The sequence below is a fragment of the Nyctereutes procyonoides genome, unplaced genomic scaffold, assembly GCF_905146905.1.
Source record: "Nyctereutes procyonoides isolate TBG_1078 unplaced genomic scaffold, NYPRO_anot_genome, whole genome shotgun sequence".
Taxonomy (NCBI): Eukaryota; Metazoa; Chordata; class Mammalia; order Carnivora; family Canidae; genus Nyctereutes; species Nyctereutes procyonoides.
In genome coordinates, this window is record NW_026575126.1 from 35,477,373 (window position 1) to 35,502,960 (window position 25,588).

At 37.6% G+C, this 25,588-nt stretch overlaps 1 protein-coding gene across 1 annotated transcript in view; it reads left to right on the forward strand.

Moving 5' to 3' along the window:
• The window catches only part of GNAI3 (G protein subunit alpha i3), a 39,132-nt gene extending 13,544 nt beyond the window's left edge, over window positions 1-25,588 (forward strand). The window contains exons 2-9 of the mRNA XM_055340201.1: window positions 7,913-7,955; window positions 8,069-8,210; window positions 12,348-12,505; window positions 15,221-15,349; window positions 18,441-18,570; window positions 18,972-19,125; window positions 24,113-24,328; window positions 24,418-25,588. Of these exons, the coding sequence (XP_055196176.1) occupies window positions 7,913-7,955; window positions 8,069-8,210; window positions 12,348-12,505; window positions 15,221-15,349; window positions 18,441-18,570; window positions 18,972-19,125; window positions 24,113-24,303 (947 nt within the window). The 3' untranslated portion in view covers window positions 24,304-24,328; window positions 24,418-25,588. The remainder of the gene's footprint in view (window positions 1-7,912; window positions 7,956-8,068; window positions 8,211-12,347; window positions 12,506-15,220; window positions 15,350-18,440; window positions 18,571-18,971; window positions 19,126-24,112; window positions 24,329-24,417) is intronic.

The following is a 25,588-nucleotide window of genomic DNA, read 5'->3' on the forward strand; positions in this document are numbered from 1 at the left end:
GGAAGGACAATTTGGGACTTAGTCTTGGAAATTAATCTCTAGGATTTAGGCTGAAAGGGAAGAATCTGTATTAGCCATCAGAGTGGCAGTAATATCTCCGCTGAGAGGAAATGAAGAAGGCTTCAGCAAAAAGTTGATGTTTGAGTTAAATAAGGTTTTCAAGGATGTTCATATGTAGACTTGGCATGCTTAAAGAGGCAGTGGTCTGGGTGAAGCAATTGTTCTGATATTTTAGGCTATGGAAACTTGATAATTTCACACATAAAATAGATCTAACATCATCATGAGACCACACATTCCTTATTTGTATTTGTGTCTAGCGGTTCCAGATACATACAAGAGACTTTTTTTTTAATGAATAACAATTTTAATTTGCTCCATAATGTGTTTCACATCTATAATTCTGCTAACCTTTTCTTTTACTGAATTAGGGAGCAACTGGTTTTGTATTAAGTCTGGTACTTTAGGGATCCCTGGGTGGCGCAGCGGTTTAGCGCCTGCCGTGGGCCCAGGGCACGATCCTGGAGACCCGGGATCGAATCCCACGTCAGGCTCCCGGTGCATGGAGCCTGCTTCTCCCTCTGCCTATGTCTCTGCCTCTCTTTCTCTCTCTGTGACTATCATAAATAAATAAAAATTAAAAAAAAAAGTCTGGTACTTTGAAAAGCATTTTGAATGAAATGTCATTTGTTTTTGAAATGTCATTTTTAACTTTAATCTGAATTTTTACTCTGTTAGTTATGCCTGTCAGTAAACAAATCAGTAGGAGCAATAGATAAGCTTATTATTGGAAATAGCATAAACTGCTGCTGTGACCTTTTGTTAGAGATACATTTTTTTCTTAAAAATAGCAATCTAACTTGAATGTTCTGTTAGTTTGAGACTGTGTAATTATAGAATACCCTCAAGCATGAATATAGAAGGTTGGCTTCCGGACAAACTCTTACTTTCTTACAGTGTGGTACTCTTTACTTCTTTGTCTTCTCTGTGTTGATCAGGAGTGCATGATTGGAGAGCATGCTGGTCATTATATTATGGTAGCTATTTTGAATGAATGGGTTAGTAGGAAGATATGGATTCATGGTTTGATTTGAAGCCTCTGTGTGTCAGGAGTAGAGATTTAATCTGCTTTTAGCCTTATAATTGTAGTCATAGAATGTTAGCAACTGAGATGTTAAAGAGCACATCTAGGCCAAAGTCTTTCATATTTTATATTTAGGGGGTTGGCATTGTGAAGTTAGGCGACTTGCCCAAGTCACACAGCTAGTCATGGTAAAGCTAGGAATAAAATCTACTCTTCCATTGAATTTATTACTATATGGTATCATTAACTAAGAAAATCTTTTTAAGTGAAGTTAGAAAAATCAAATATATGTGCTGATCAAACTTTTAACCTGCTGTGAGAGGAAGGCTGTCTATGCCTGTTTTAGTCATATGTGCCCAAGTGTCTGAGAAGGGGTGGGGGAGAAGGATGGGCTGTAGAAAGACCAAGAAGAGTGTTTTGGTCTAGCCCTGGCTAGAGCATTATCTAAAAATAGTGCTATACTGGGACTTAAGTTATGCAGACCTAGAAAGAGGGCTTTGTCCTAGTTATAATGTGCACTTTTACAAGTTTCAAGGTTTCTCCACAGAAATTAGTATTTAAAAGGAAAAGGAGATGTTTCAGTTGCTACTGGAATAACTGCTAGTATACATGATAGTGGTACAAAAACCTTTGAAGAAGAACATTCAAGGAACGTACAGATGGGTGAGAAGTGTGGGAGAGGAGGTAGTTAGGAGTATCTAGGGGCTGAAAATATATTTGAGGAAGAGAGTGTTTTTGTTCCTCATGGTGGGGTGGAAAAAGTGATTAATGCTTTGACATAGTTTGCTGTGGCATTTAGGTTCTAAGTTGCTGTTTTAGTGTGTGAATCCAGACTCCATCTAGATTTTTGTTATTGTGAACTAGCTGATAAGTATTTATACCATTTCTGCTGGGATTTTGAACCAACATCAATATCCAAAGAGTTTTTATTAAACTTTTTGGGACTTTTTTTTTTTTTAAGATTTTAAAAAAATTTATTCATGAGAGACACAGAGAGGTAGAGACACAGGCAGAGGGAGAAGCAGGCTCCCTGTGGGGAGCTGGATGGGGGACTTGATCCCAGGGATCATGACCTGAGCTTCAGGCAGATGCTCAACCACTGAGCCATCCAGGTACCCCAGCTTTGGGGGACCTAACATGACTTGTTGGTATTCCAAACAGTGAAAACAGCATTCCCAAATAATAGCCAGCTGGTTAACATTTATTGAATATCTACTATATGCCAGCTATTGTTCTAAGCATCTCTTGTTGACCCTTGTTTTTGCAGATAAGGAAATTCATTGTACCTGAAGGCGCAGGTATAATGTACTTCCTTAGACTGGCTTTAAGTTTTCTTTTAATCAAAGTGAAAGAAAAGAGAAGACTATTGGATGATACAATGTTTTGAGTATCAGCCATCTTTTAGAGTTAATTTTTAAAATCATTGTGTATGTGAGTTGAATGTGTTTACTCATGATAATTATTTGATTACCAATTCACTGGCCTATAAAAATTTTGCAAAGACGTTATCATTATCTCTCGTTTTACATACCCATAATATAGTATATGTTATGGGAAGAAATAGAGGGAACATGTGATGGTGCCTGCTTTCCAGGAGCTCCTTAAAAATAAAACTTAGGATGTTTTTAGTTAAATATAATGATTTTACAGTAGAGTATGTACTGGTGAATTACTTTTCATCGACCTTGTTGGTTGATCAAACTTAACTGCCACACATACTTCTTACTCATTTTATTTGATTGTTAATAAGAGATTTTCATAATTAATTCTACCTGTTTATCCTCTGCAGATTGCCTGCCTTGGCTCTTTCTCTCCTTTTTCTCTCAAAAATCTCTGTGGCTTCCCTTTAGTCCTTTCTTCCTCTTTATATAAGACATCCTTTAGATGTATATTGTTTTAGGGATGATTCCATTCCCTCCTGTTGTTGGGACCTTTCAGACTTTTTTCCTCTCAAAATCTTATCCCCTACCCATTTCCTTCCCTCCTGCCTAGAGTCACCTTCAGTTTCTTCCTCTCCTAACCATAGGTTGTTTCTTTGCAATTCCTTTATATCCATTACATTCTTTGTTTCCTTAGTATTATTACCCTGGTAGATTGAAGATGGACAAATGAATCTCTCCTTAAATTTGTGATGAATTTTGAAGGAAGATAGGTTAGAAGATATAAACAAAACTAGGAAGTTCCAAACATCGCATATATCGGGGGTGGGAGATGAGACATAGGATTGAAGTAAAAATGAAGAATTCAGACCTAATAAGAAAAGGTTATAGAAAATGGTAGAGAATTATTAGTGCCACTTAGAAATGATAAGAAAGAAGAGGGGCTTTGAGCTGTAAGTTGAGAAAATTACAGCAGTAACATACAGTAGGCACAACATCAGCCATCTGAGGAGTAGAAAGGATTAATTTGAGAAAAGAATAAGAAGAAAGATTTTGTTACAGCTTAATGTAAGGAGAGAAGAGTGAGTGGGTTCCAGATGATTCTTAGATTTCGTACTTGGAAGAAAGGTAAGATGGTGGCACTTTTCTTCTGATCTGGAAGCTGAATGGGTCAAAGACTTTTGGTATAAAGTAGTTTTTTTTTTTTTCCAATTCTTTATTTCTTTTTTCTTTTTTTCATTCTTTATTTCTGTACAATGCCCTGGAACACTTAATAAGATAAATCTTATATTTGTATTTAGTTCTGTAGTCCGTAAGAGGTGCTTGTAAGGAGAGGAACTGGATGCTTAGTAAAACCTTGGGTAAATAGATGTAGTTGAAAATAAAGAGAAGGACAGACTGACATCAGGGAACCTTGAAAAAACTTGAGAGACACAGGGCAACATACTCCTTTGAAATCACCTTCATAGGATGGAACTTGATGAGATGAGTAGAAATTGATTCTGAGGATAATGGACTCGTTGATTATTTCATTTAGTCCAATGTAAGTGGTAGAAATCCTGTTTGCAATATGTAGAAGAATGGTGCACATTACTTCATTAATCTCTGCTTTTCCTGGTTAATTTAGTAGCTGGTGCTAACATGGAATCATCTGGGAATTCTGTTTTAAACTAGTACTTAAACTAGTATTATATTTCTGTATTCTTTTCTTCAGAATAAAAAAAGTTTTTTTTTTTGTAGATATGCATGGGAGAAAGCACTTCTTGTTTTGAAGATTTATTTGAGAGAAAGCAGGCAGACAGGCAGGCAAGTGAGAGGATTGGGGGGACAGTGGCAGGATGGGGTAGAGGAAGAGGGAGAGAATCCTCAAGCAGACTCCTTGCTGAGCACAGAGCCTGACGGGATGCAGGGCTCAGTCCCAGGACCCTGAGATCATGAACTTGAGCTAAAATTAAGAGTCGGCCACTCAGCTAACTGGTGAACTACGCAGGCTCCCCTGGAGAAACAATATCATTAAAAGTTCCTTCTGTGTTATGTAAATATTTAGTGCTACTCCTGATTATCATTAGATGATAAGTGCAGAGATAAAGTCAAATAGAAATGTCCTTTTTGAGTGTGTAAAAATGTAGTTGTCTGGATTTTTAAATTATTTGAATTTTAACTAACAGCTTTGGTTGATAGAGTTGAGAAATATTTAGTAAGGGATCATGCTAAACTAAGCATTAGTAATGTATCTGTTCAACAGTATTTATTTGCCTAGCTAATTTATGACACGCCCAGTTTTAGGCCCTGGGAATACAGGGATGAATAATCCTTTATGGGGTTTATATTTTAGTGAGATAGGAAATGAACAAATCTGTAATGTGAAGAAGTGATAAGTGCTTTGTGAAAATATAACCTAGAGTGAGGAGAGAGAATAAGATGGGATAGATTAGTTAGGGAAGGCTGTTCTAAGGGAATAAGAAAATTTTGTAAAAACTTACTCCAGGCAGAAGGAATAGTAAATGGCAAAGAGCATGAGTCAGGATCTAGCTCATTGAGAACCAGTTTGATATGTTGGAAGAAAAAGCAAGAAAGCTGGTCTGACAAGAGTGGAGAGAATGAAGTGGAGAATGATAGGAATTGAGGGTGAAGTGGTAGGAAGCGGTAAGCAGCAGGGGCCAGAGTATGTTTGACCTTTATTGCCCATGGATTTTTATTTTGAGTATACAGTTGACATACAGTATAGAGTTAAGGGTGCCAGCACCCCCTCCCACCCCACATACTTGAAAATCCACATATAACTTTTTGACTCCTCCCAAAATTTAACTACTAATAACCTATTTACTATTAATAGCCTACTGTTGATTGGAAGTCTTACTGATAAAATACATAGTCACTTAGCACATACTTTGCCATATATATTATATACTCTATTCTTTCAGTTAAGTAAGCTAGAGAAAAGAAACTCTTTATGAAAAAATATTACTGTACTGTATTTTTTTTTTTTTAATAATCATGTATAGGGGATCCCTGGGTGGCACAGAGGTTTAGCGCCTGCCTTTGGCCCAGGGCACGATCCTGGAGACCTGGGATCGAATCCCACATCGGGCTCCTGGTGCATGGAGCCTGCTTCTCCCTCTGCCTGTGTCTCTGCCTCTCTCTCTCTCTCTCTCTCTCTCTCTCTCTCTCTCTCTCTCTGACTATCATAAAAAAAATAATAATCATGTATAAGTGGACCTATGTAGTCCAAACTTGGGGGCAGAGTTGTGACATAATTTGATTTACATCTCACAAAATTCAGTCCAGCTATTAGTGGAAAACTGGCAAGATCTCAAGCAGTGGACCATTCAGGAAGCTTTCATAGTAATCTAGGCTTATGGTTTTTAGTGTGTTCATGATGATCCAGGAAGAAACTGTTACAACTACATTTATACTTATTTTTTAAAAATTAAGTTTTACTAATATTTGATGTATATATTGGTACTGGCACCCACATTCTGTTTTACATGTGACCTGCCATTTTTAGCCTAAGCAGCTAGGTGAGTGCTGGTATTTACTGAGATGAGAAAACAGGGTGGAGCAGGTTTTGTTTTCCCCACCCTTACAGTGGGGAAACAGTAACTCACTTTTGGGCATTTTAAGTTTGAGATGACTGTTAGAAATCTAAAGAGAGTTATCAGGTAGGTGGTTTAGATGCATGACTCTGGAGCCAAAGTTAGAGATACAAATTTGGAAATCATTTGCATACAGGCAGTATATAACAACTTTGGAGCCAAACTGTGAATGCAGATTTCAGCTTTGCCAGTTACTAATTGTGGACAAGTTAACTTGGCATCTCTCTGTTTCATTTACCTCATCTATAAAATGGAGGTAATAAGTGTCTGCCTCACTGGGTTATTGTGAGGATTAAATGAATTAATAAAAGCAAAGTGCTTAGAACAGCATCTGGCACACAGTACACATTAGATATTAACTATTACTATCAGTTTATGAATAGTGTTTAAGACCAGGAGATTAGATGAGATGACCTAGGGAATGAATGTAGGTGGAGAAAAGGGCCCAGGGAAGGAGTACTCAAATTGTACAAACCTTAAGGCTTAGAGACAGGAGGGAGGAGATTGAGGAGTGAGCATAGGGGTCAAACCAGGAGGATGTGGGGTCTGGAAGCCTGCCTAGTGAAGAAAGTATTTCAAAGGGAGAAGTCATCATTGGATCGTTTCTGCTCAAAGACCTAGAATTGATCAGTGGCTTGTTAAATTGGAAGTTGCTGGAAAACATGAGAAGTGGTTTCAGTTAGAGTGGTGGATAAGAGTGGGTTAAGGAGAAGAATTGGAGGTACAGAACTGGAGAATATGAGTATCAACAACCTAGAGGGGTTTTTCTACATGGAAGAAGAGAGAAATTAGAGTGGCAGAGGAATATGTGTGGAGTCAAGGAAAGGTTGGAGTAGGAGTATATGTTGATTTAAAATGGAAAAAAGTGCAACAGGTTTGTATACTGATGAGAATGCCCCAGTGGGAAGAGAAAACTTCATATGTGAGTGACATGGATAGTGGCAGTAGCCAAGACCTTGAATAGGTAAAATCAGGGGGTTTAGGACACAATTGAAAAGATTAGTCTTAGATGCTGGCAGGAACCCTTCACCCATTGATGAAGGTAGAGAATATTAGTGGGAGTACAGTTAGATTGGTGGATTTGGTTATGGGAAAATGAGATCATTTTTTGAGTGCTTTAATTTTTCCAATAAAAGAGGCAAGATGATCAGGTGAAAGTCAGAAGTGGGAAGGAGTTTGTAAGGTTTGAGAGAGAAAGGAAATGGTGTGAAATAGGCATCTTGGAATGTGGGAGAAGGAATTGACTAAGGAAATGCCGGTGAAATGTTAAGGAATTCTGAGAGGGCTGATCTGACATGGGTGACCACTAAAGTGATTCCAGTTGACAGACAAGGGAAATGTGGTCCTGAGAGCATATATAGTTAAAAAGTGGGGACGACGCCTCCTCTGCTTCTATTTTGAATTCTAGTCACATGGTTGAGAGGATGGATCGATCACTCTTAGAATATTTCCTCAGATCCACAAGATACTGACAGAGGAATTAATAAAAGCAAATAGTCCAGGAACAAATAATTTCATTTTTGCCTATGTTCAGTTTCTGTATCATGGTATTCCATGTAGAGGATGAGTTCCTAGAGGTGTTTATGTTGCCATATCTCCTTAAGTATGCCTGCTTGACACAAATGATATCAAGTAGCTTCTGGGCTACTTTTAGGGAATTCTATTTGGTCGCTGAATTATGCTAAAGTGAAAAACTCTGATAACAAAGCTTAGTAATTTTTCTTGCTGGATAGCCTCACTTAGGTTTTCCCTGGGACCTTGGTTTCCATTAATCTAAAATTAGCACTCACATTGATTTCATACTTTGTGTTTGATTACAGGTGAATTCAAAGTCTGATTTTCTTTTTTTTCAGGTGCTGGAGAATCTGGTAAAAGCACCATTGTGAAACAGATGAAGTAAGTTGGAACATGGCCTTTTGTAAAACTACAGTTCCTCATAATGCACAAAAGCCCATAGTATCTTTTTCTTTTTAGGTCTGTGGTAATGATTTGTGGTTTTCTTTTTAAAGAATCATTCATGAGGATGGCTATTCAGAGGAAGAATGTAAACAATATAAAGTAGTTGTCTACAGCAATACTATACAGTCCATCATTGCGATCATAAGAGCCATGGGACGGCTAAAGATTGACTTTGGGGAAGCTGCCAGAGCAGTAAGTGTTTCTCATTTCCTCTTCACTTGCTTTCTTTTAGTAGATTCAGTTAAGGAAATTTTCTTCGTGTTTTAGGGAAATGAATTTAAGCAACAAGATAAGATGGAGCAAAGTACTGTGTGCCCATTTGAAAAGTATTAGCAATCTGCTTTAGGAGATACTAGATTACCACCAGAAAGAAGAACTGAAGAAATGTAATTGTGTGGATATACTGTAGGTTTCTGTGACAGCTCTTTTTTATTTGCTTCTTGATAGCACTGTTTTATTTTAAAGTAGTAAATACTAGTAAATTAAAATAATCTAAAAGAGGTAGATCTACTTTCTGTGGCGTAAAGATAAAAGGCAAATATCAGACTTGAGAAGGACATGAATGCTAAGTCAAAATTTTAGGTACAATTTTTAGGTATTCAAAAATACTATATCCCTGTACTATGTTGGATTGTAACGTAAACAATTGGATTATTGCATGTCCTAGGACAATTCTTGCACATGTCAGATACTCAAAAGTTGTGTTGATGAATCATAATACGTGATGCACCATGAAGTTCTCATTTGTGAATTAGGACGTTTGCTGCAATGGGAAGAGGGCCAAAATGAAGGCAGGAGATCTTTTATATCTAGTTGCACTGAGAGAACGCTGATCCTAAGAATGATTTCCTAGAACTAAAGGAGTCATCAGCTGTGTTCAGAGTACTGTAGACAACAAAAGGGGGTGACTTGGGGAGGCTGCCTGGAAAGGCAAAGCCTGTGTGTCCGTGAAATAGCTTAGGAACTCTTAGCTGCTCTTGATTTATCCATTAACAAGCTATTATAAATGCAAATTAATATTCAGTAAATAAGTGGAGAAATTGTTGATGGGAAAAAATCACTAAAGGATAGTTGTAATTGGTTGGTATTCGATTAGGGTTACTAGAAGTGGACCTAAGGGAAGAGGAGCTGGGCTAAGTTTTTAAAATGACTGGAAAGAAGAGTAGCAGAAGAGGGGACAAGGAAATATGTGAGGCACGACTTTTATGTTTTTGTAACAAAAGATGTCATAGCACAACATCCTGAGACTTTTTCTAAGCATCTGAGGGGAAAATGGGATTGTGAATGTAAGAATGAACAATGCATTTTTGTCTTACATCTTTCTGTCCCTTCTCTGCCTCCTGCTTTTCTTTTCTTCCCTCTGGCCACTCCCCCCCACCCACCGCAGTATTATTTTCTTCCCTTTTCTTATCCCTTCCTGTCACCCAGCTCAACGTGTCTGTTTTGTTTGCCAGATCCGGTATAACTGGTCGATGCTACTGTATTTAGTCCTTTCCCTCACTTTGTTGGCTTTTTCTCCATCTCAGTTCTTTATGTCTTCTCTTCATTCCTTCCTTTTTAATTTTTCACTGTCCTCTTTTATATCTCTTGATGAACCTCTCCCTTCTTTTCTTTCCATTGTCAAATTGGTTGTTATTAATGTTTGGGTCCTCACACTACTTTGTCACCAATACAGTTGACATTTTCTGTCTTTGTCCTGTGTAACAAAACACCACAGACTTAGTAGCTTATCAACAACAGTCATTTATTGCGCACACTTCGGGAGGCAGGAAGTCTGAGGTCAGATGGGAGGTCTGGTGAGGGTCCTCTTCAGTTGCAGACTTCTCACTGTGTCTTCACATGGCAGAAGGAGAAAGGAGCTCTCTGGAGTCCCTTTTATCAGAGCACTAATTCCATTCATGGGACCTCCACCCTCATGACTGTAGTTGTACTTCCCCAAAGCCCCATCTCCTAATACTATGACTTTGGGCATTGGAATTTAACATATGAATTTTGGAAGGACACAAACATTCAGACCACAGCATCTGTTCTCCTTTCATTCCTTCCCTTTATCAAATGAGTGTCATTCCTCTTTGGGTCCTAATACTCCTATGTCACCAGATGTGGTCAACTTCTCCTTCATTCCTGTTAGGCATCCTGAATCACCTAGCTTTCCAGCATCCACCCATCCTAATCTGCAACCCTATGTAATTTTTTGAAGTTTCTCTTTATCTAGTTTCTTAGGCTGTTTAGAGAGTGAATGGACAAGAATAGAGCCAGGTGAGGGGTAGGTTGCTTTTTCATATCTGCTTAAAGGTGGAGGTTTGAAGTTCATTGTAAAGAGGGGCCTCCTTAAAGGCCTAAAAAGAGGGTTTATTGTGGAGAAGCAAGAGTAGGTCAGTGGAGGAGATGTAAGTGGTAAGGGGAAAGTGATTCTGCTCAAAATTGTGCTTACAAAGGCAGGACAGCAGAAATATGTAGCAATAGCTCTCTCTCTTTTAAAGTTTTTATAATTAGAATTGCACTAGTAAAAAAGTAATGCTTATTGAGGTTTTGAATAGCTGTATGAGCATAGTTCAAATTTCAGAATGGACTGTAAAGTCTTCACATGTTAAAACATTAGACATAGAAGGACATGTTCAATATTGAGTATGTTTGCCAATTTGTGTAATTTTTCAACTTTCCTCTGTCATTTGTTCCTTTATTTAAAATTTTTATCTTTGAAAAGAGAAGAGGGGAATATAGATGTTAGATGAAGTTTCAGAGAAGGATGGGCATAAAGTGTTATTATTAAGAAAGGCAACTTCTAGAGGAGGGCTATTACTTGGCTGAAGATCTTGAGTTTGACAGCATTAACTGGAGTTCACAATGGTTAATCTTGTTTTTTGCATGACTTTTGGGTGCATGAGTTTTGGAAACACACAAGTCTTAGGAGTTTTGGGTTGTGATTTCACCTCTGGTCTGAAATGCTTTTTGCTTGCTAGTTTATTGTCCTAATGACAACTTACGATACAACCAATTGCTCCTTTTCCCTCTTTACTTTTCCTTTACCCAGTAAGTATGGGTATTTTTTTTAGTATCTGCATCTTTTTTTTTTTAATTTTTTTTAATTTATTTATGATAGTCACAGAGAGAGAGAGAGAGAGAGAGAGAGAGAGAGAGAGAGAGAGGCAGAGACATAGGCAGAGGGAGAAGCTCATGCACCAGGAGCCCGACGTGGGATTCGATCCCGGGTCTCCAGGATCGCGCCCTGGGCCAAAGGCAGGCGCTAAACCTCTGCGCCACCCAGGGATCCCATAGTATCTGCATCTTAATAGTTATTTGGAACTCTCCTGAAGCAGATAAATATGAGATTTGAGGTGGGGAAAGCATCCCATGAGATTTCAGTATATTGGGTTTTTTAAAGATTTTATTTATTTATTTTAGTAATCTCTATCCCCAGTGTTGGGCTGAAACTCACAACCCTGAGATCAGAAGCCGCATGCTCTGAATGAGCCAGCCAGGCGCCAGGTTCTGTTCTGTTCCTTTCTCTTTTTTCTTGTTTTTAAAGATTGAGACCTGGGTTTGTTCTTAAACTATTTGACAAGTAAGGGTAGGTAGAATAAAGCAAAATAATCAGAGTTCTCATAGCCCTTTTCTGTCTTCTTTACAGCTCATGTTTTAGGTTTAAAAACGGTAGCCACTTATAAAGCTTTTTGACTCATGAGTTTTGATCAAATCTCTTTGTAACTTTCTTTTCCTCTTGCTCTTTTTTCCCCCTCTCTTATTTGGAGGATTATTATTCTTGGGGAATCTACAAACTGAATTTTGCCCCCAGGGATTTATTTTCCCCCCTAGGCTTCTAGACTTCTTAAATAATTCAGTCTCCTCTTCCTGTTCCTCTGTCTGAGCTGAGGGAGGAAGAAGAGAACACTTTCCTTAAACTCCATTAATGTTTTACTCGCTCTGAAGTGTTTAGACTTTACCTCTTACATGCTAGTTTTTTTGTTTCTATTTTTATTGTAGGTTTGTTAACAAAATGGTAATGTGTTACATGTGTTTATATCACAGACCAGGTTTTTTCTGTCAAATAGCTATGAGTAAGGGTGGAGATATGTAAGCCACTCAGAAGAGATCTTTTTAGGAGATAGTGGTATGTGGTGGGGGGACTGAAATCATTCCTCAGCTCAGCTCTGCACTTCTAACTACAGTGGAATGAGTAGGGGGAGTGACTTCATTGTAAATTCTCTCAGACAGCCCTGCCTGGAAAGATCTCTTCAATACTTCTCTTAAAATAATGAAACATATAATGTGCGTGTCAAGTTCTTTAAGAAGCGGAGAAGCATTCTCTCTCTTAACTTCTTTCTTCAGGATGATGCCCGGCAATTATTTGTTTTGGCTGGCAGTGCCGAAGAAGGAGTCATGACTCTAGAACTAGCAGGAGTGATTAAACGGTTATGGCGAGACGGTGGCGTGCAAGCTTGTTTCAGCAGATCCAGGGAGTATCAGCTCAATGATTCTGCTTCATAGTGAGTAATTTTTCCATAATAGAAAATAATTTGGTGACACTAAGAAAGTTCAGGGTCTGTCCTTGACAAAACCTTAAGTAACAGACACTTTTAGAAGTCTGTTGCATGATTTCAGGTTAGGGTAATTACAAGCCCTTCGTCATTTTGTATGACTTGGAGAACAACATTGCCTCTTGGAATGTAAATGGGAGAATTGGTACCATGAAAAGTAGCTCCATGGTAGTTTATAATAAGTAAGTGAAAGAGGAGAGAAATCTTTTGCAGCTGGATCCTGGATCTCTTCCAATGCAGTTCCTTCTGCATAAGAACTTTGCATTAATTGCCAGCTAGTGAGGGAAATTAGAAATGTGATATCCCTTTTTATGCATCCAACTCTGTGGCTGGCCTGCACTATGGATTTCTCTGGTACTAGTCACCACTAATAAATCTTTGGCCAGATCACAATAGTAGACTTTGTACAGAGAATGTTGAGTCTTAGTAAGAAGTCAAAGCATCTATTTGTCAAGGGAATTCTGTTAAGTGTTAAATAGTTTGAGAGAATGTGTAATTAATACTTGTGTGAGGCTTTGATGTGCTATCTGATTTTGCCTCTTATACAACATGTGTATATATAAGATCTATATTCTGAATGTAGGTTTTTAATGTGCCTTTTGGGAACTTGGTGAGTTCTTTGTACCTGTATCTCTGTTCTAATTGGAGGCACTTTTAAGCATTAAGGTATTTTCTCCAATATTCACATTTTCCTATCTTTCATTCTTATTTAAGTTGTTGTAGGAAGAAGTTAAATTATATTTGAAAAACTTAGTTATCTTGAAATGAAAACTTAACCTTAGAAAAATTTCAGGATTCTTGCCCACCTTTTTTTTTTGTTTTTGTTTCTTCGTTTTTCTTTTCTTTTTTTTTTTTTTAATTGGAGTTCAATTTGCCAACATACAGCTTATCACCCAGTGCTCATCCCGGCAAGTGCCCCCCTCAGTGCCCGTCACCCAGTCACCCCAACCCCCCCCCCACCTACCTTTCCACCACCTCTTGTTCATTTCCCAGAGTTAGGAGTCTCTCATGTTCTGTCATCCTCACTGATATTTTCACTCATTTTCTCTCCTTTCCCTTTTATTCCCTTTCACTATTTTTTATATTCCCCAAATGAATGGGACCATATAATGTTTGTCCTTCTCTGATTGAATTATTTCACTCAGCATAATACCCTCCAGTTCCATCCATGTTGAAGAAATGGTGGGTATTTGTCATTTCTAATCTTGCCCACCTTTTAATATTTTTTAGTTGCATATGTTGGTAGTTTCAATAATTCTCCCAGTAGTCATGAAAGCTAGATTGTCATTATTTTTTATCATACATACATTAAGCTCTAAATCCTTCAACTACACCAGAGAACATGCGATTTATAAATTTTTTTTTTCTGGGATCCCTGGGTGGCTCAGCGGTTTGGTGCCTGCCTTCGGCCCAGGGCATGATCCTGGAGTTCCGGGATCAAGTCCCACATGGGGCTCCCAGCATGGAGCCTGCTTCTCCCTCTCTCTGCCAGTGTCTCTTCCCCCCGCCCCCTGTCTCTCATGAATGAATAAATAAAATCTTTTAAAAAATAAAAATATAAAAATAAATAAATTTTTTTCCATAATATTTGATTGAGACTTGCCTGATTCCTTAACATTGATGATACTACTTAGTTTTATAGAGGCTCATTAATGATTCACTTATAATAGTACTACCTGTTCTTTAGTTTTCTAGCCAAAAACTCTTTAGGAATCTGAAATTACCAAAAATTTAACTTAGCTTTAAAAAAAAATTAACTTAGCTTTGAAGCCATCTTTTAATTAATTTTCTGAATAAATTTCTTGGAAGTATTTACAATGTTTTTGACTTAGATTTTAAAAAACCCACAACTTTTTTTTTTCCTGAATAAAACCAGAAAATATTCTTATTGAACATAGTTCTCATTTTAATTTTAGTAATTCAAACACCATTCTCTAATGTCCCATCAAATGTCAGAACATACAAATGACCTATTAACTTTAAATGTCTGAGGGCTTTTGTTTTGGTTTTTCTCGATTTTTTTTTTCCAAATTTTTTTTATTTTTAAGTAATCTTTTCACCCAACATTGGGGCTTGAACTTAAAACCCTGAGATCAAGAGTCACATGCTCTACTGACTGAACCAGTCAGGCACCCCAGAAATCTTTTTTAATAAGAATGACATTTCCATATTTGTTTCCTTTTAATTGGCCTTCACAGCTTAATTGTGGTAGAATTAAAACCCTCTTTGTGTGGCATTTATAAAACCTACATTAATTGTCCTATGCTAGATTCACATTTTTTTTCCTCATCATTTCTGTGATACCGAAGCTCTGATTTTGTTCTGCCACTTTATTTTTTATTTTGTATTTTTTTTTAAAGATTTTATTTATTTATTTATTCATGAGAGACAGAGAGAGGGAGAGAGAGAGAGAGGCAGAGACACAGGCAGAGGGAGAAGCAGGCTCCATGCAGGGAGCCTGACATGGGACTCGATCCCAGATCTCCAGGATCATGCCCTGAGTTGAAGGCTGCGCCAAACCGCCGAGCCACCCAGGGATCCCTTGTTCTGCCACTTTAGTGACAGGTTCAGAATTTACTTTTGGCAAGGAACTAGTTTAGGTTGTTGATTTGGTGTGTACATGGTTAGCTTCACCAAGTAAAAATAAATGTGTGTTTTATTTAGTTACCTAAATGATTTGGATAGGATATCCCAAACCAACTACATTCCAACTCAGCAAGATGTCTTGCGGACAAGAGTGAAGACCACAGGCATTGTGGAAACTCATTTCACCTTCAAAGACCTATACTTCAAGTAAGTCATTATTTTGCTAGATGTGCGAATTACAAATATCTTTCCTTTAGTTTGTATCTTTAATCAGGGTAAAATTTCTCCAGGCCATATTCTTTGCTTTAAAAACCTATCATCAAAACAACCAACTAACCAACCATCATATTCATCAGCCAGTATTTGAATTTTAACTGAATGAGGGCCCAAACCTTTCTTCTTTCTCCAAATAGCATCAAATACCTTTGTCTATTTGAGAAATTTAAATTCAAAATTAGGTTGTAAATATCAATAAAAGTAATCACATGGTTATCAATTTATTTTATTTTTAATTTTAGTCTTTTCAGCTGCTTTTTTGTTGGAATCATCAAAACAGGTATTGAATGTTTGTTGTTTAGAAGGGGTAACAATAATACTAAGTATAGATACTTAGTGATGTGGCTTTGTTCTGCCATTTTGATATTAAAATAGAAATGCTTTACTCACCAGTGTTGATCCTTCCTTACCGAAGCACATTTCCCTTTAAGTTTAATGGAATGGAGCTAATATTGTCATGGCTCTTGGACTGATTTGTGCATAATGTCATGTACAACTAAGTTCTTAATGTAGTATGAATGGAAAATTGATACAGACATAGAGGTATTTTGGTAAAGTATGATAACATAAAAAGTGGTTTTAGAGAGAGAAAATTCTAGTACATGAATACAAAGGACTTTCTCGTTAGCATTAGTCTTTCTAAAATAGGCTTCATCTTGTCTCTGTGTTAATGGTCTTTTGTAAATAACTGTCTTTTTGGTTCCCGTTTTCTGCTTTTGTGACCTTTAAGATTAGGAATAAACTTCTCTTCAATATACGATGTTTGTTCCAGCTACCTCATTATGCTTGTATGTAGTCTGTGATAATCATCACTTTTGCACACAACTGTAATTTCTAGCTGAGAGCTTCTCCATGTTCTCTCTGAAAACAGTTACTTCACAGGATTTGTGAAATCTACACAGAGTTCAGGTATTACTAGATACCACTTGAGGTCTTGAAATCTTAATAAACCAAAACAGATCTGAAACATGGTGCAGGAAAATAGTTCAGCTGAATATTAGTAGAATAGAAGAGCTGCTTATTTTTTTTTAGGACTGATATTTAACTAGAGTAGCAAAGGCCATATAAATTTATCACCTGTGCAACCTATAAGAATGAGATGTCTTTTTGTGTACTATAAGATCAGTAATCCATTTATAATTAAATGTGGTGAACTTTATTTAGTGTGGGAAACGTTCTTGTTGATGTTGACATGGGTTGATCTTTAGTTGGGTAAATCCTGTTGGTCTTCTTGTGTCAGAATCAGTAGCCAGCTCTAGTTAAGATGCCACACCCACTTTATTGTTGGCATAGAGATCTTGTTATGAAGTACTATCACTTCTTCCTTTTCCTCTTCTCTCTAGGCAAAACCACTATCCATTTATTCAAACACTTATTGAGCATCTGCTATATGCAAGGCATTGTGTAATTGCTTACTTGCCTCTCAGTTATGAGGTAATGTTTATAACATGTTGATCTGTTAGTGAATTATATTGTAAATGTTAATATGTGCTAAAAGCCCACCCTTGGGACGTCACAGTATTCTGCTACTTTTATGGACTTTGTAGAAGACAACAGAGGGATAAACTGAAATTATTGCTGTACCAGCGTGTGTCTCCCCTTGAAAGATTTCTGTAGTGGCATATGTGATGTTTGCTTTCCTAAAACCTATTATATGATCTTGTATTAAAGCCAACTTGTGATTGCATCATTCCAAGTGTCATGTCCAAAGGCTGAAAAAAACCTATGCTAGATCAACCACAAGAAAAGACTGGGTTGTAAACTCAGTTGTTATGTCTTATTTCTCTTGATCTTCAGGGGAAAAGTCTTTGGAAATAGACAATTGAGTCACTTTAGATCTGGCATACTAAACCAGCTTGGCAAAGTTTACCTTTTAAAATTTTGTTCTTGTCATTAAACACCTATCTTCAGAGCATCTAATCATTTGTATACATACCTCCTCAGATGCTGGTACTAGCTAGAGGTAGAGCACTGCAGGTGTTCCTCTTACTGTAGGAGGTAGATGAGGACACTGTTGACAGAAGTGCAAGAAGTGCTAAGCCCCCCAGAAGGGAGTGGTGGACTGAAACTAATCAGGAGTGGAACATAAAATCTGTGAACAGCTGAGGCTTTGTTATTATTAATTAGATTCAACTAGGACATAGAGTTGGGAAATAGTGGTTACGTTTTGTTTCTAGATCTTGGGCTCTAAAGAGTCCTACCCTGAAAAACAGTTTACTTTCCCCCGTAATTAATCTCTGAAATATTTTTTCCTTAAAGTAAGGAAAACATACCTCAGCCATACCTCAGTTAAAAAAAAAAGAAAGTTAAAAAGTAAGGAAAACAAACTTTCTGGAAGCAGAATGCAAGTTGGAGATTTCTATTTTTTATTGTTCTCTTTGACTAAAGAGGTAAACCATTTTGGGGAGTCGAATGGTGTTACGGCTAAGAGCCTGGGTGCTGCAGTTAGAGTGCCTGGGTTCAGAGTCCCAGTCCCCATTTGCTAGTAGTGTGCCCTAGACCCAGTTATTTACCATACCTATGCCTCAATTTCTTCATCTGTGCACTGGAAACAATAGTACTAGCAGCAGTGTTGTGAGGGTCAAAGGAGTTAGTGTACTTAAGATGTTTAGGATCATGTTTGGTACCATGGTAAACAATAAATATTAATGTGTTACTATTATCTTAAGTTGTATTATTTAGCTCTTTATTTTTCCTGTCCCTTTTCCCCCTCCTTCCTTTAGTCCATTTCAGTGCCTTTTCTGCTGACTTTTGGCACTCCTGATAACAAACTTAAAGGAAGTGCAACTAGTTACCTAAAATGAGGATTTTGATTGTTCCTAGATTTTATTTTCTCATGTTGTTCTCTTTTACTTTTAATCACAGTATTAGTTTGACTGCATTTTATCTGCTCCTTGTTTGTCTTTTCTATTATAAATGGAGTTTTGAATATACATTGGTGGGAAGTTCTCTAACCACTTCAGTTTAGGGAGAGGTGTATTTGTGACCTTGCTGAATTTGTGCATTCTTTCCCTTTACTCAGGATGTTTGATGTAGGTGGCCAAAGATCAGAACGAAAAAAGTGGATTCACTGTTTTGAGGGAGTGACAGCAATTATCTTCTGTGTGGCCCTCAGTGATTATGACCTTGTTCTGGCTGAGGATGAGGAGATGGTATGTGGATCTTCTGTTTAATGTAGCCGGGAAGTAGAAAATAATTCTTAGGAAGATGTGCATTCATTTGCTCATTGAACCAAATCTTGATTCCTTAATTTTTTTTCCTGTCAGTGAGATTAGACTTAAAATATTGATCCATGTCCTTCTTATTCTTTAAGAGGTAGGACAGCACATTGAGTATGTGGGCAGGATTAAGGCCTCTTGTTAGCCAGTCTTCCCACTTCCCAACCTCCAGGGATTACGAAAATGAGGATTGACTTAGCTTTTGTGTTATCAGTGTCTAGCTTATTTCCGTGAGTGCCATTCAGTTCTTCTAAAACTTATTGGTCTGTTTTTTTCATGAACAGTTAGTTCATGCACTTTTACCTTTTGCTACTGACATCATTTTCCCCCCCCAGAACCGAATGCATGAAAGCATGAAACTGTTTGACAGCATTTGTAACAACAAATGGTTTACAGACACTTCAATCATTCTCTTCCTCAACAAGAAAGACCTTTTTGAGGAAAAAATAAAGAGGAGTCCATTAACTATCTGTTATCCAGAATACACAGGTAAGGGATCCTGAATGATTTTGTTGGAGGTACACATCTTAGATCAACACTTCAGTGACATTGTTAAATTTGTCTTTTATTTTGAACAACGTATGTGTGTCCTTATGGAGAGTGTTCACTGGTAGTGATATTAGCATTAAGCATGTGATTAAGACCCTTTAAGTCTAAAGTGCTATTCCAGATATAATTGAGTTTACTATGTATATTATATTTCTATCCTCATTTTTTTGAAGAAAATGGAGAAAGATAAAAATAAAATATGCTGTATTTCCTTTTTTCTAGAGGAAATGACATTTGGAGTGAGATAATGAGAGGATGAATTAGAGACCACTAGGCAGACAGAGAATTAAAAGCTTTTTAGGAAGAAGGAATAGTGTATATGAAAATAGGGAGGTAAAAAAAAAATGTCATGAGGGGTGCCTGGGTGGCTCAGTTGGTTGACCATCCGACTCTTGATTTCAGATTTCAGTTCTTGATCTCAGGGTCATGAGTTCAGGCCCTGCATTTAATAATAAAAGTAAAGAAAGTTGTTAAAAAAATTTTTGTTTTTGGAACCTAGAAAGAATTTGATATTGCCAGAGTTTAATGTGATGGGAAAGAGTCATTAGAGTGATAGGCAGAGATGCTCATGGATCATTACAGCTCATTACAGCTTGTATCTCATGTGGAGATGGTGGGGCACTATTGAAGGATTTTGATTGGGGTACATGATATAGCATAGTGGGGTACTGTGCTTTAGAAAGATAAGCAGTAAATAGCAATAAAGATAGTAGGGAGTTGAATTAGTAAGGAGTCTCTTAGGATGCAAATAAAAACTTTAGGTGAAAATACAGGGATATATCCTAGAAGCCAAGGGCAAGGATGCAGACATATCTTAAGAATACATTTAGGAAAAAAAAAAAAAAGAATACATTTAGAGGGGGATGCCTGGGCGGCTCAGCGGTTTAGCACCTGCCTTCGGCCCAGGGTGTAATCCTGGAGTCTTGGGATCGAGTCCCACATCGGGCTCCCTGCATGGAGCCTGCTTCTCCCTCTGCCTGTGTCTCTGCCTCTCTGTCTCTCTGTGTCTCTCATGAATAAGTAAATAAAATATTAAAAACAAAACAAAACATTTAGAGGGCGGCACCTGGGCAGTTCAGTTGGTTAAGTGTCTGCCTTCAGCTCAGATCCTGATTCCAGGATTCTGTGATTGAGCCCAATTTTGGGCTCCCTGTTCAGTGGGGAGTCTGCTTCTCCCTCTGCCCCTCTCCCTTATTCCTGTGTGTTCTCTCTCTCAAATAAATGAAAAAAATTTTTTAAAGGAATTCTTCCTTTAAAAAAGAGGAATGCAGGGGATCCCTAGGTGGTGCAGCGGTTTGGGGCCTGCCTTTGGCCCAGGGCGCGATCCTGGAGGCCCGGGATCGAATCCCACATCGGGCTCCCGGTGCATGGAGCCTGCTTCTCCCTCTGCCTATGTCTCTGCCTCTCTCTCTCTCTCTCTCTCTCTCTCTCTCTCTCTCTCTCTCTCTGTGACTATCATAAATAAATAAATAAATAAATAAATAAATAAATAAATAAATAAATAAATAAGAGGAATGCATTTAGAACTAAGAAATAGAAAGCTGTCAAGGACTCTGGAAGCACCTTTTCCCTGTCTCTTTTTCTCTCCTTGTCTCTGTGTATCTTTATTCTTCTCTCTGTTTACCAGCCTTTGTGCTACTCACTTTATGTGATACAAGATGGCCCTGCCACAGTATCTCTCCTGTATTCAAAACACCAGGTTAGGGGCACTTGGCTGGCTTAATCAGTAGAGCATGCGACTCTTGGTCTCATGTTGTAAATTTGAGCCCTGCATATTGAGTGTAGAGATTATGTGGAAATAAAATCTTAAAAAGAAAAAAAAAAAAAAGAAGAAGACCAGGGTACACTGATAGTGGCTGGCCCCAAGTTCAAATTCCTAGGAGAGAGATTCTGGCCAGTATTAATTTAGGCAAAAATCCTTAGCCCAGTCATTCAGTCAAAGTTAGGGATACAAATATGAATGCCAGGGCTGCACCACTATAACCTTTAGATCAGAGTTGGGTATTTTCAGGGAAGGAGAACATATGTTGGCTGAGCAGACCCTGTAAAGGCTTTCTGTAATGAAGTAGAAGAGTGTCACTAGGGTAAGGAAGTGGGAAGAGTACTCGTAGAATTCTGCCTTGATTGGCTGCTGGTGCTATGATCTGAATTGATATTTAGGAATTTTGATTTTGAAGCATCTGTGGAAAATTCAGATGGGGGTATCTAATAGGTAGATACATACGTGGCCTTGGAGCTTTTATGAGAGATTGGAGGTTAGATATATTGATTGGAGATCATGTATAACTTACAACATGGAAATGGATGAGATGACATGGGGTGATGATATAGAATGAGGACAGAAAAGACCACGGATAGAATGAGAATACCAGACTATTGGCAGGAGAGAAAGAAAGGTTTATATTGGATACAAAGAGAAGAACCAGGAGAGCCAAATTATCAAAAACTGAGAAACTAAGAAGCGAAGTGTGGTCAGTAATGTTTAGTGCAGACAAAGTAAGATACACATTGAAAAATGCCCTCTGAAGTTAGTGGTCCAGGAGATGGTGAGTGTTATTGAGAGCAGTGTCAGTGAGAGCAGAGCCAGGGCAGTGAGTTTTTGAGTAGGAAGTAAAGAAATGAAGACAGGTGTAGCCTACTCTTGAGCAGCTTGGATTACAGGAGAAGGAAAGATTTAAGAATGTTCATATGTGGGCAGCCCCCGTGGTGCAGCGGTTTAGTGCCGCCTGCAGCCCAGGGCGTGATCCTGGAGACCCCGGATCGAGTCCCACGTCAGGCTCTCTGTATGATGCCTGCTTCTCCCTCTGCCTCTCTCTCTCTTTGTCTCTGTCTCTATAAATAAAAAAGAAAGAAAGAAAAGAATGTTCATATGCTTAGAGGTAAGATTTTATAACAAGAGAAGTTGTAAAAAGTAGATGCAATTAATGGAGCAAGATTTGTAAGTAGGTGGAATTCCATACAATAGAATAATAAAAAGGAATAAAGTACTGACACATGCACTTACTTGTATGAACCTCATAAATGTTATGCCAAGTGAAAAGAAGCCAAACACAAAAGGTCACATTTATGTGATTCCTTTTATATGATATACCTCAAATAGGCAAATCCATAGAGACAAAGCAGATTGGTTGGTGGTTAGCGGGAGATGGGGGAGCATAGAATGAGAGGAATGAAGAATGATTACTTAATGGCAATGGAGTGTTTTTCTGGGTTGGTGAAAAAGTTTTGAAACTAGAGAAAGGTGGTGGTTGCAGAACATTGTGAATACACTAAATGCCACTGTATTGTACATGTTAAAATTGTATGTTATATTAATTTCACCTCAGCTTAAAAGAATCTTGGTAGAGGAGTTAAATTTTGAACTGGAAGGAAGACCACTGTAAGACCAAAGGTAGAAATATGTGGGGATATAGGTGACTTCTAAGTGAGGTGGTCGGCTCAAGAGTCGAGGTATAGTTTAAGCCCCTGGCCCTTGTTTTCTCAGGGAAGTTGGCAGTGTGGCCAGAATCTGGAGGGAGGGGGAGAATTAGGGGAGTTCATAGAAAGTAGCCAAGTTTTAAAGCGGAGAGAAATCTTACTTAAGTAAGAGGATTGCCAGTGTTCTGACTGAGAATCTTCCACAAAGCAAAGAGCCCTCAGTGTCATATCCTTTTTTGGAGTAGAGGGGGTGACCTTCCAAGCCTGTTTTCCATTGACTTCATTTTTCTTTTAAGAAGTCTTAACAGTCCTCATTGCCCAAGGATCACTGTCTGTTCCTGCCAGACAGAATTCGCTTCTCAGTGCTGTCTTTCCTTGAATTTACAGAAGTTCTGCTCATCTCAAGAAACCTATTTCAAGCACCTACCAACCTATCTTCCTTTGTTTCTCTAAGTATTCTGTTTAAATAACACTCCTTTCAAATAAATAAATAAATAAATAAATAAATAAATAAATAAATAAATAAATAAAATAACACTCCTTTCTTTCTTAAGCTTTTCTTTGTTTAGTCTTTTTTTAAACACTTCGTTTTTGGCATTTGTTGTCATGCTTAATGTCACTTAATTTCATAGATGTTATTTGTTGAAAACAGCCTCTAGTTTACAGGAGTGAAGACTTGTATTTTCTTTGTTGAGGTTTCCTGTTCTAGTCAATTTCTAGGGCTATTCTAAAGGTTCACAGGTTGATGAGATGGTGTAGGAAGCATGTGGTAATGAGTGTTAATTACAAATGTTGAAAATAAGGTTTACTTTTGAGTCTCTCCCCCCTTTATAAAAAAATAATAGCTTTATTGAGATGTAACTTATATGTCACAAAATACATTTATTTTTATTTTTTTTAATAAATTAATTTTTATTGGTGTTCAATTTACCAACATACAGAATAACACCCAGTGCTCATCCTGTCAAGTGTCCCCCTCAGTGCACAAAAATACATTTTAAAGTGTGTAAATTCAGGCCCCTTTCGCTTTTACATGTATTGGTTTACCTTTCATTAAGTTATTGCTGAAAGGCTCTGAAGCTAAGCCCCGGCCCCCTTTTTTAAAGGCCCCTTAAAACTGGTATGATTTTGAAAAGAAGCATGATTAACTGTTTTGAATTGTTTGAAGATCAGTCGGAGGAGCACGGGCTCTCTGACCTTTTAAACAATTGTGTTCTAACAATGTGTCCTATTTCCCTAGTCTCCTTTATGCATTCTAGGTTTTTTAGCTGAAAAATCTCAATGAAAGGAGGAAAAGAAAAGGTTTTGTTTCCCAAGATCTTTTTTTGTGATAATTTTGTTTTAGTCCGCTCTCAATAAAAGTCTGATGATTGTAGAATAACCTAATTACAGAAATAAAGAAATCTGTCTTATATTCATTTGGGTTATATTCCCTTAGGTGATGGCCTGACTTAGTTGAATTCAGGCAGCTGTTAGGATTTGAACTGAGAATATTGGTTGTCTGCTTCAGGTTCCAATACATATGAAGAAGCAGCTGCTTATATTCAGTGCCAGTTTGAAGATCTGAACAGAAGAAAAGATACCAAGGAGATCTATACCCACTTCACCTGTGCCACAGACACCAAGAATGTGCAGTTTGTTTTTGATGCTGTTACAGATGTCATCATTAAAAACAACTTAAAGGAATGTGGACTTTACTGAAGAGGGTTGGATGTTAATAAAAAAGGTAAAATTTGAGACAGTTTAGTTCTAGTGCTATAGTGATGTCTCTTGACATTGTAAGCTTTTCTAATTAAGAATGTTCTTCTTTTCTAGTTATTACAGTGTGGAGTGTTGAGACCAGACTTCTTTTGCTGTCTCAATGGGCAGCTACAAGCATGAACGGGACCAGGGAATGGCAGCAGCATGCAGAATCTTAGCACTCTATAGCACAATCTTCTGTATTAGGGAACTCTTAATTGACATGAGATGCTAAAGTCAGACATTGGAATTGGAGCAACTGTAAAGTATGATTTGATCATCAAGACATCACTTGGATTTCATAATCTCAAATGTTTAGGGCCGATGTGAAGTTGAGGTGCTGCATTCCAGAACTTTAATATGTAGCTTACTCTTTTTTTCCTTCTTAACAAACCACCAGTAGTTCATTTCTAAAGGTTTTTTTTTTTTTTCATCCAAGAGAATAATGTGACTAAATTTTATTTCTTTGTTTGCAAAAGAATCTTTATTAAAACACAACCTTAACTATGCACATGATGTGGCCAGATCATCTTGAAAATATTCCTCTTAGTAGGAACTCTTTGTTTCTAACTTTGGTATGGTCAGAACATAATACTTCCATAATTAATTCTTTATGGTTACTGGGGCTATGATTATAGCTTTTTTTGATGAAATTTATGTTACTCTCCTGCTCAAAGTACCATTATGTTTTCTAAATGGTAATCACATTGGAGAGTTCTATAATAAGATTCTAGCTAAGTTTTGTTTAAGCTTATGGTTTAAGGTTAACCTGGTTTATGCTGATTACCAAATTACTAGGTAAATGCTGATGTAGTATGTAAAGTTAGCTTCTTGGATACAGACACACCCAGGGCAGCTGTTGATTAGAAATGCAAATTGCTAAATTCCAAACAGAAACAGTGACTTTGCTGCTACAGATCTACTAAATTGACCACTTTGGTTCTTGCTTGTTTGTCTCAGTCATAGGGAGTTCTGTAAAAGATGCCCCTTGTTTTCCATCTTCCATGGCCTTTTTTGTTGGGAAACATCTAAAGTGTATTAACAGTGCATGCTTTTACTTTGTAAATGTGGTGCCAAATCCCTGTTTGCCATTGTTTTTATTGTAGCAATGTTAATTGTAGTAATCCTTAGTCAGTACCTTCTTTTGCCGAAATGATTGCATTTTGGGACTTTTTCCACTATGTTGTGTGTACAGATTTTAATCTGTTATAGTTGGCAGCAGTATTAAAATGGTGAGTAAAGAGTC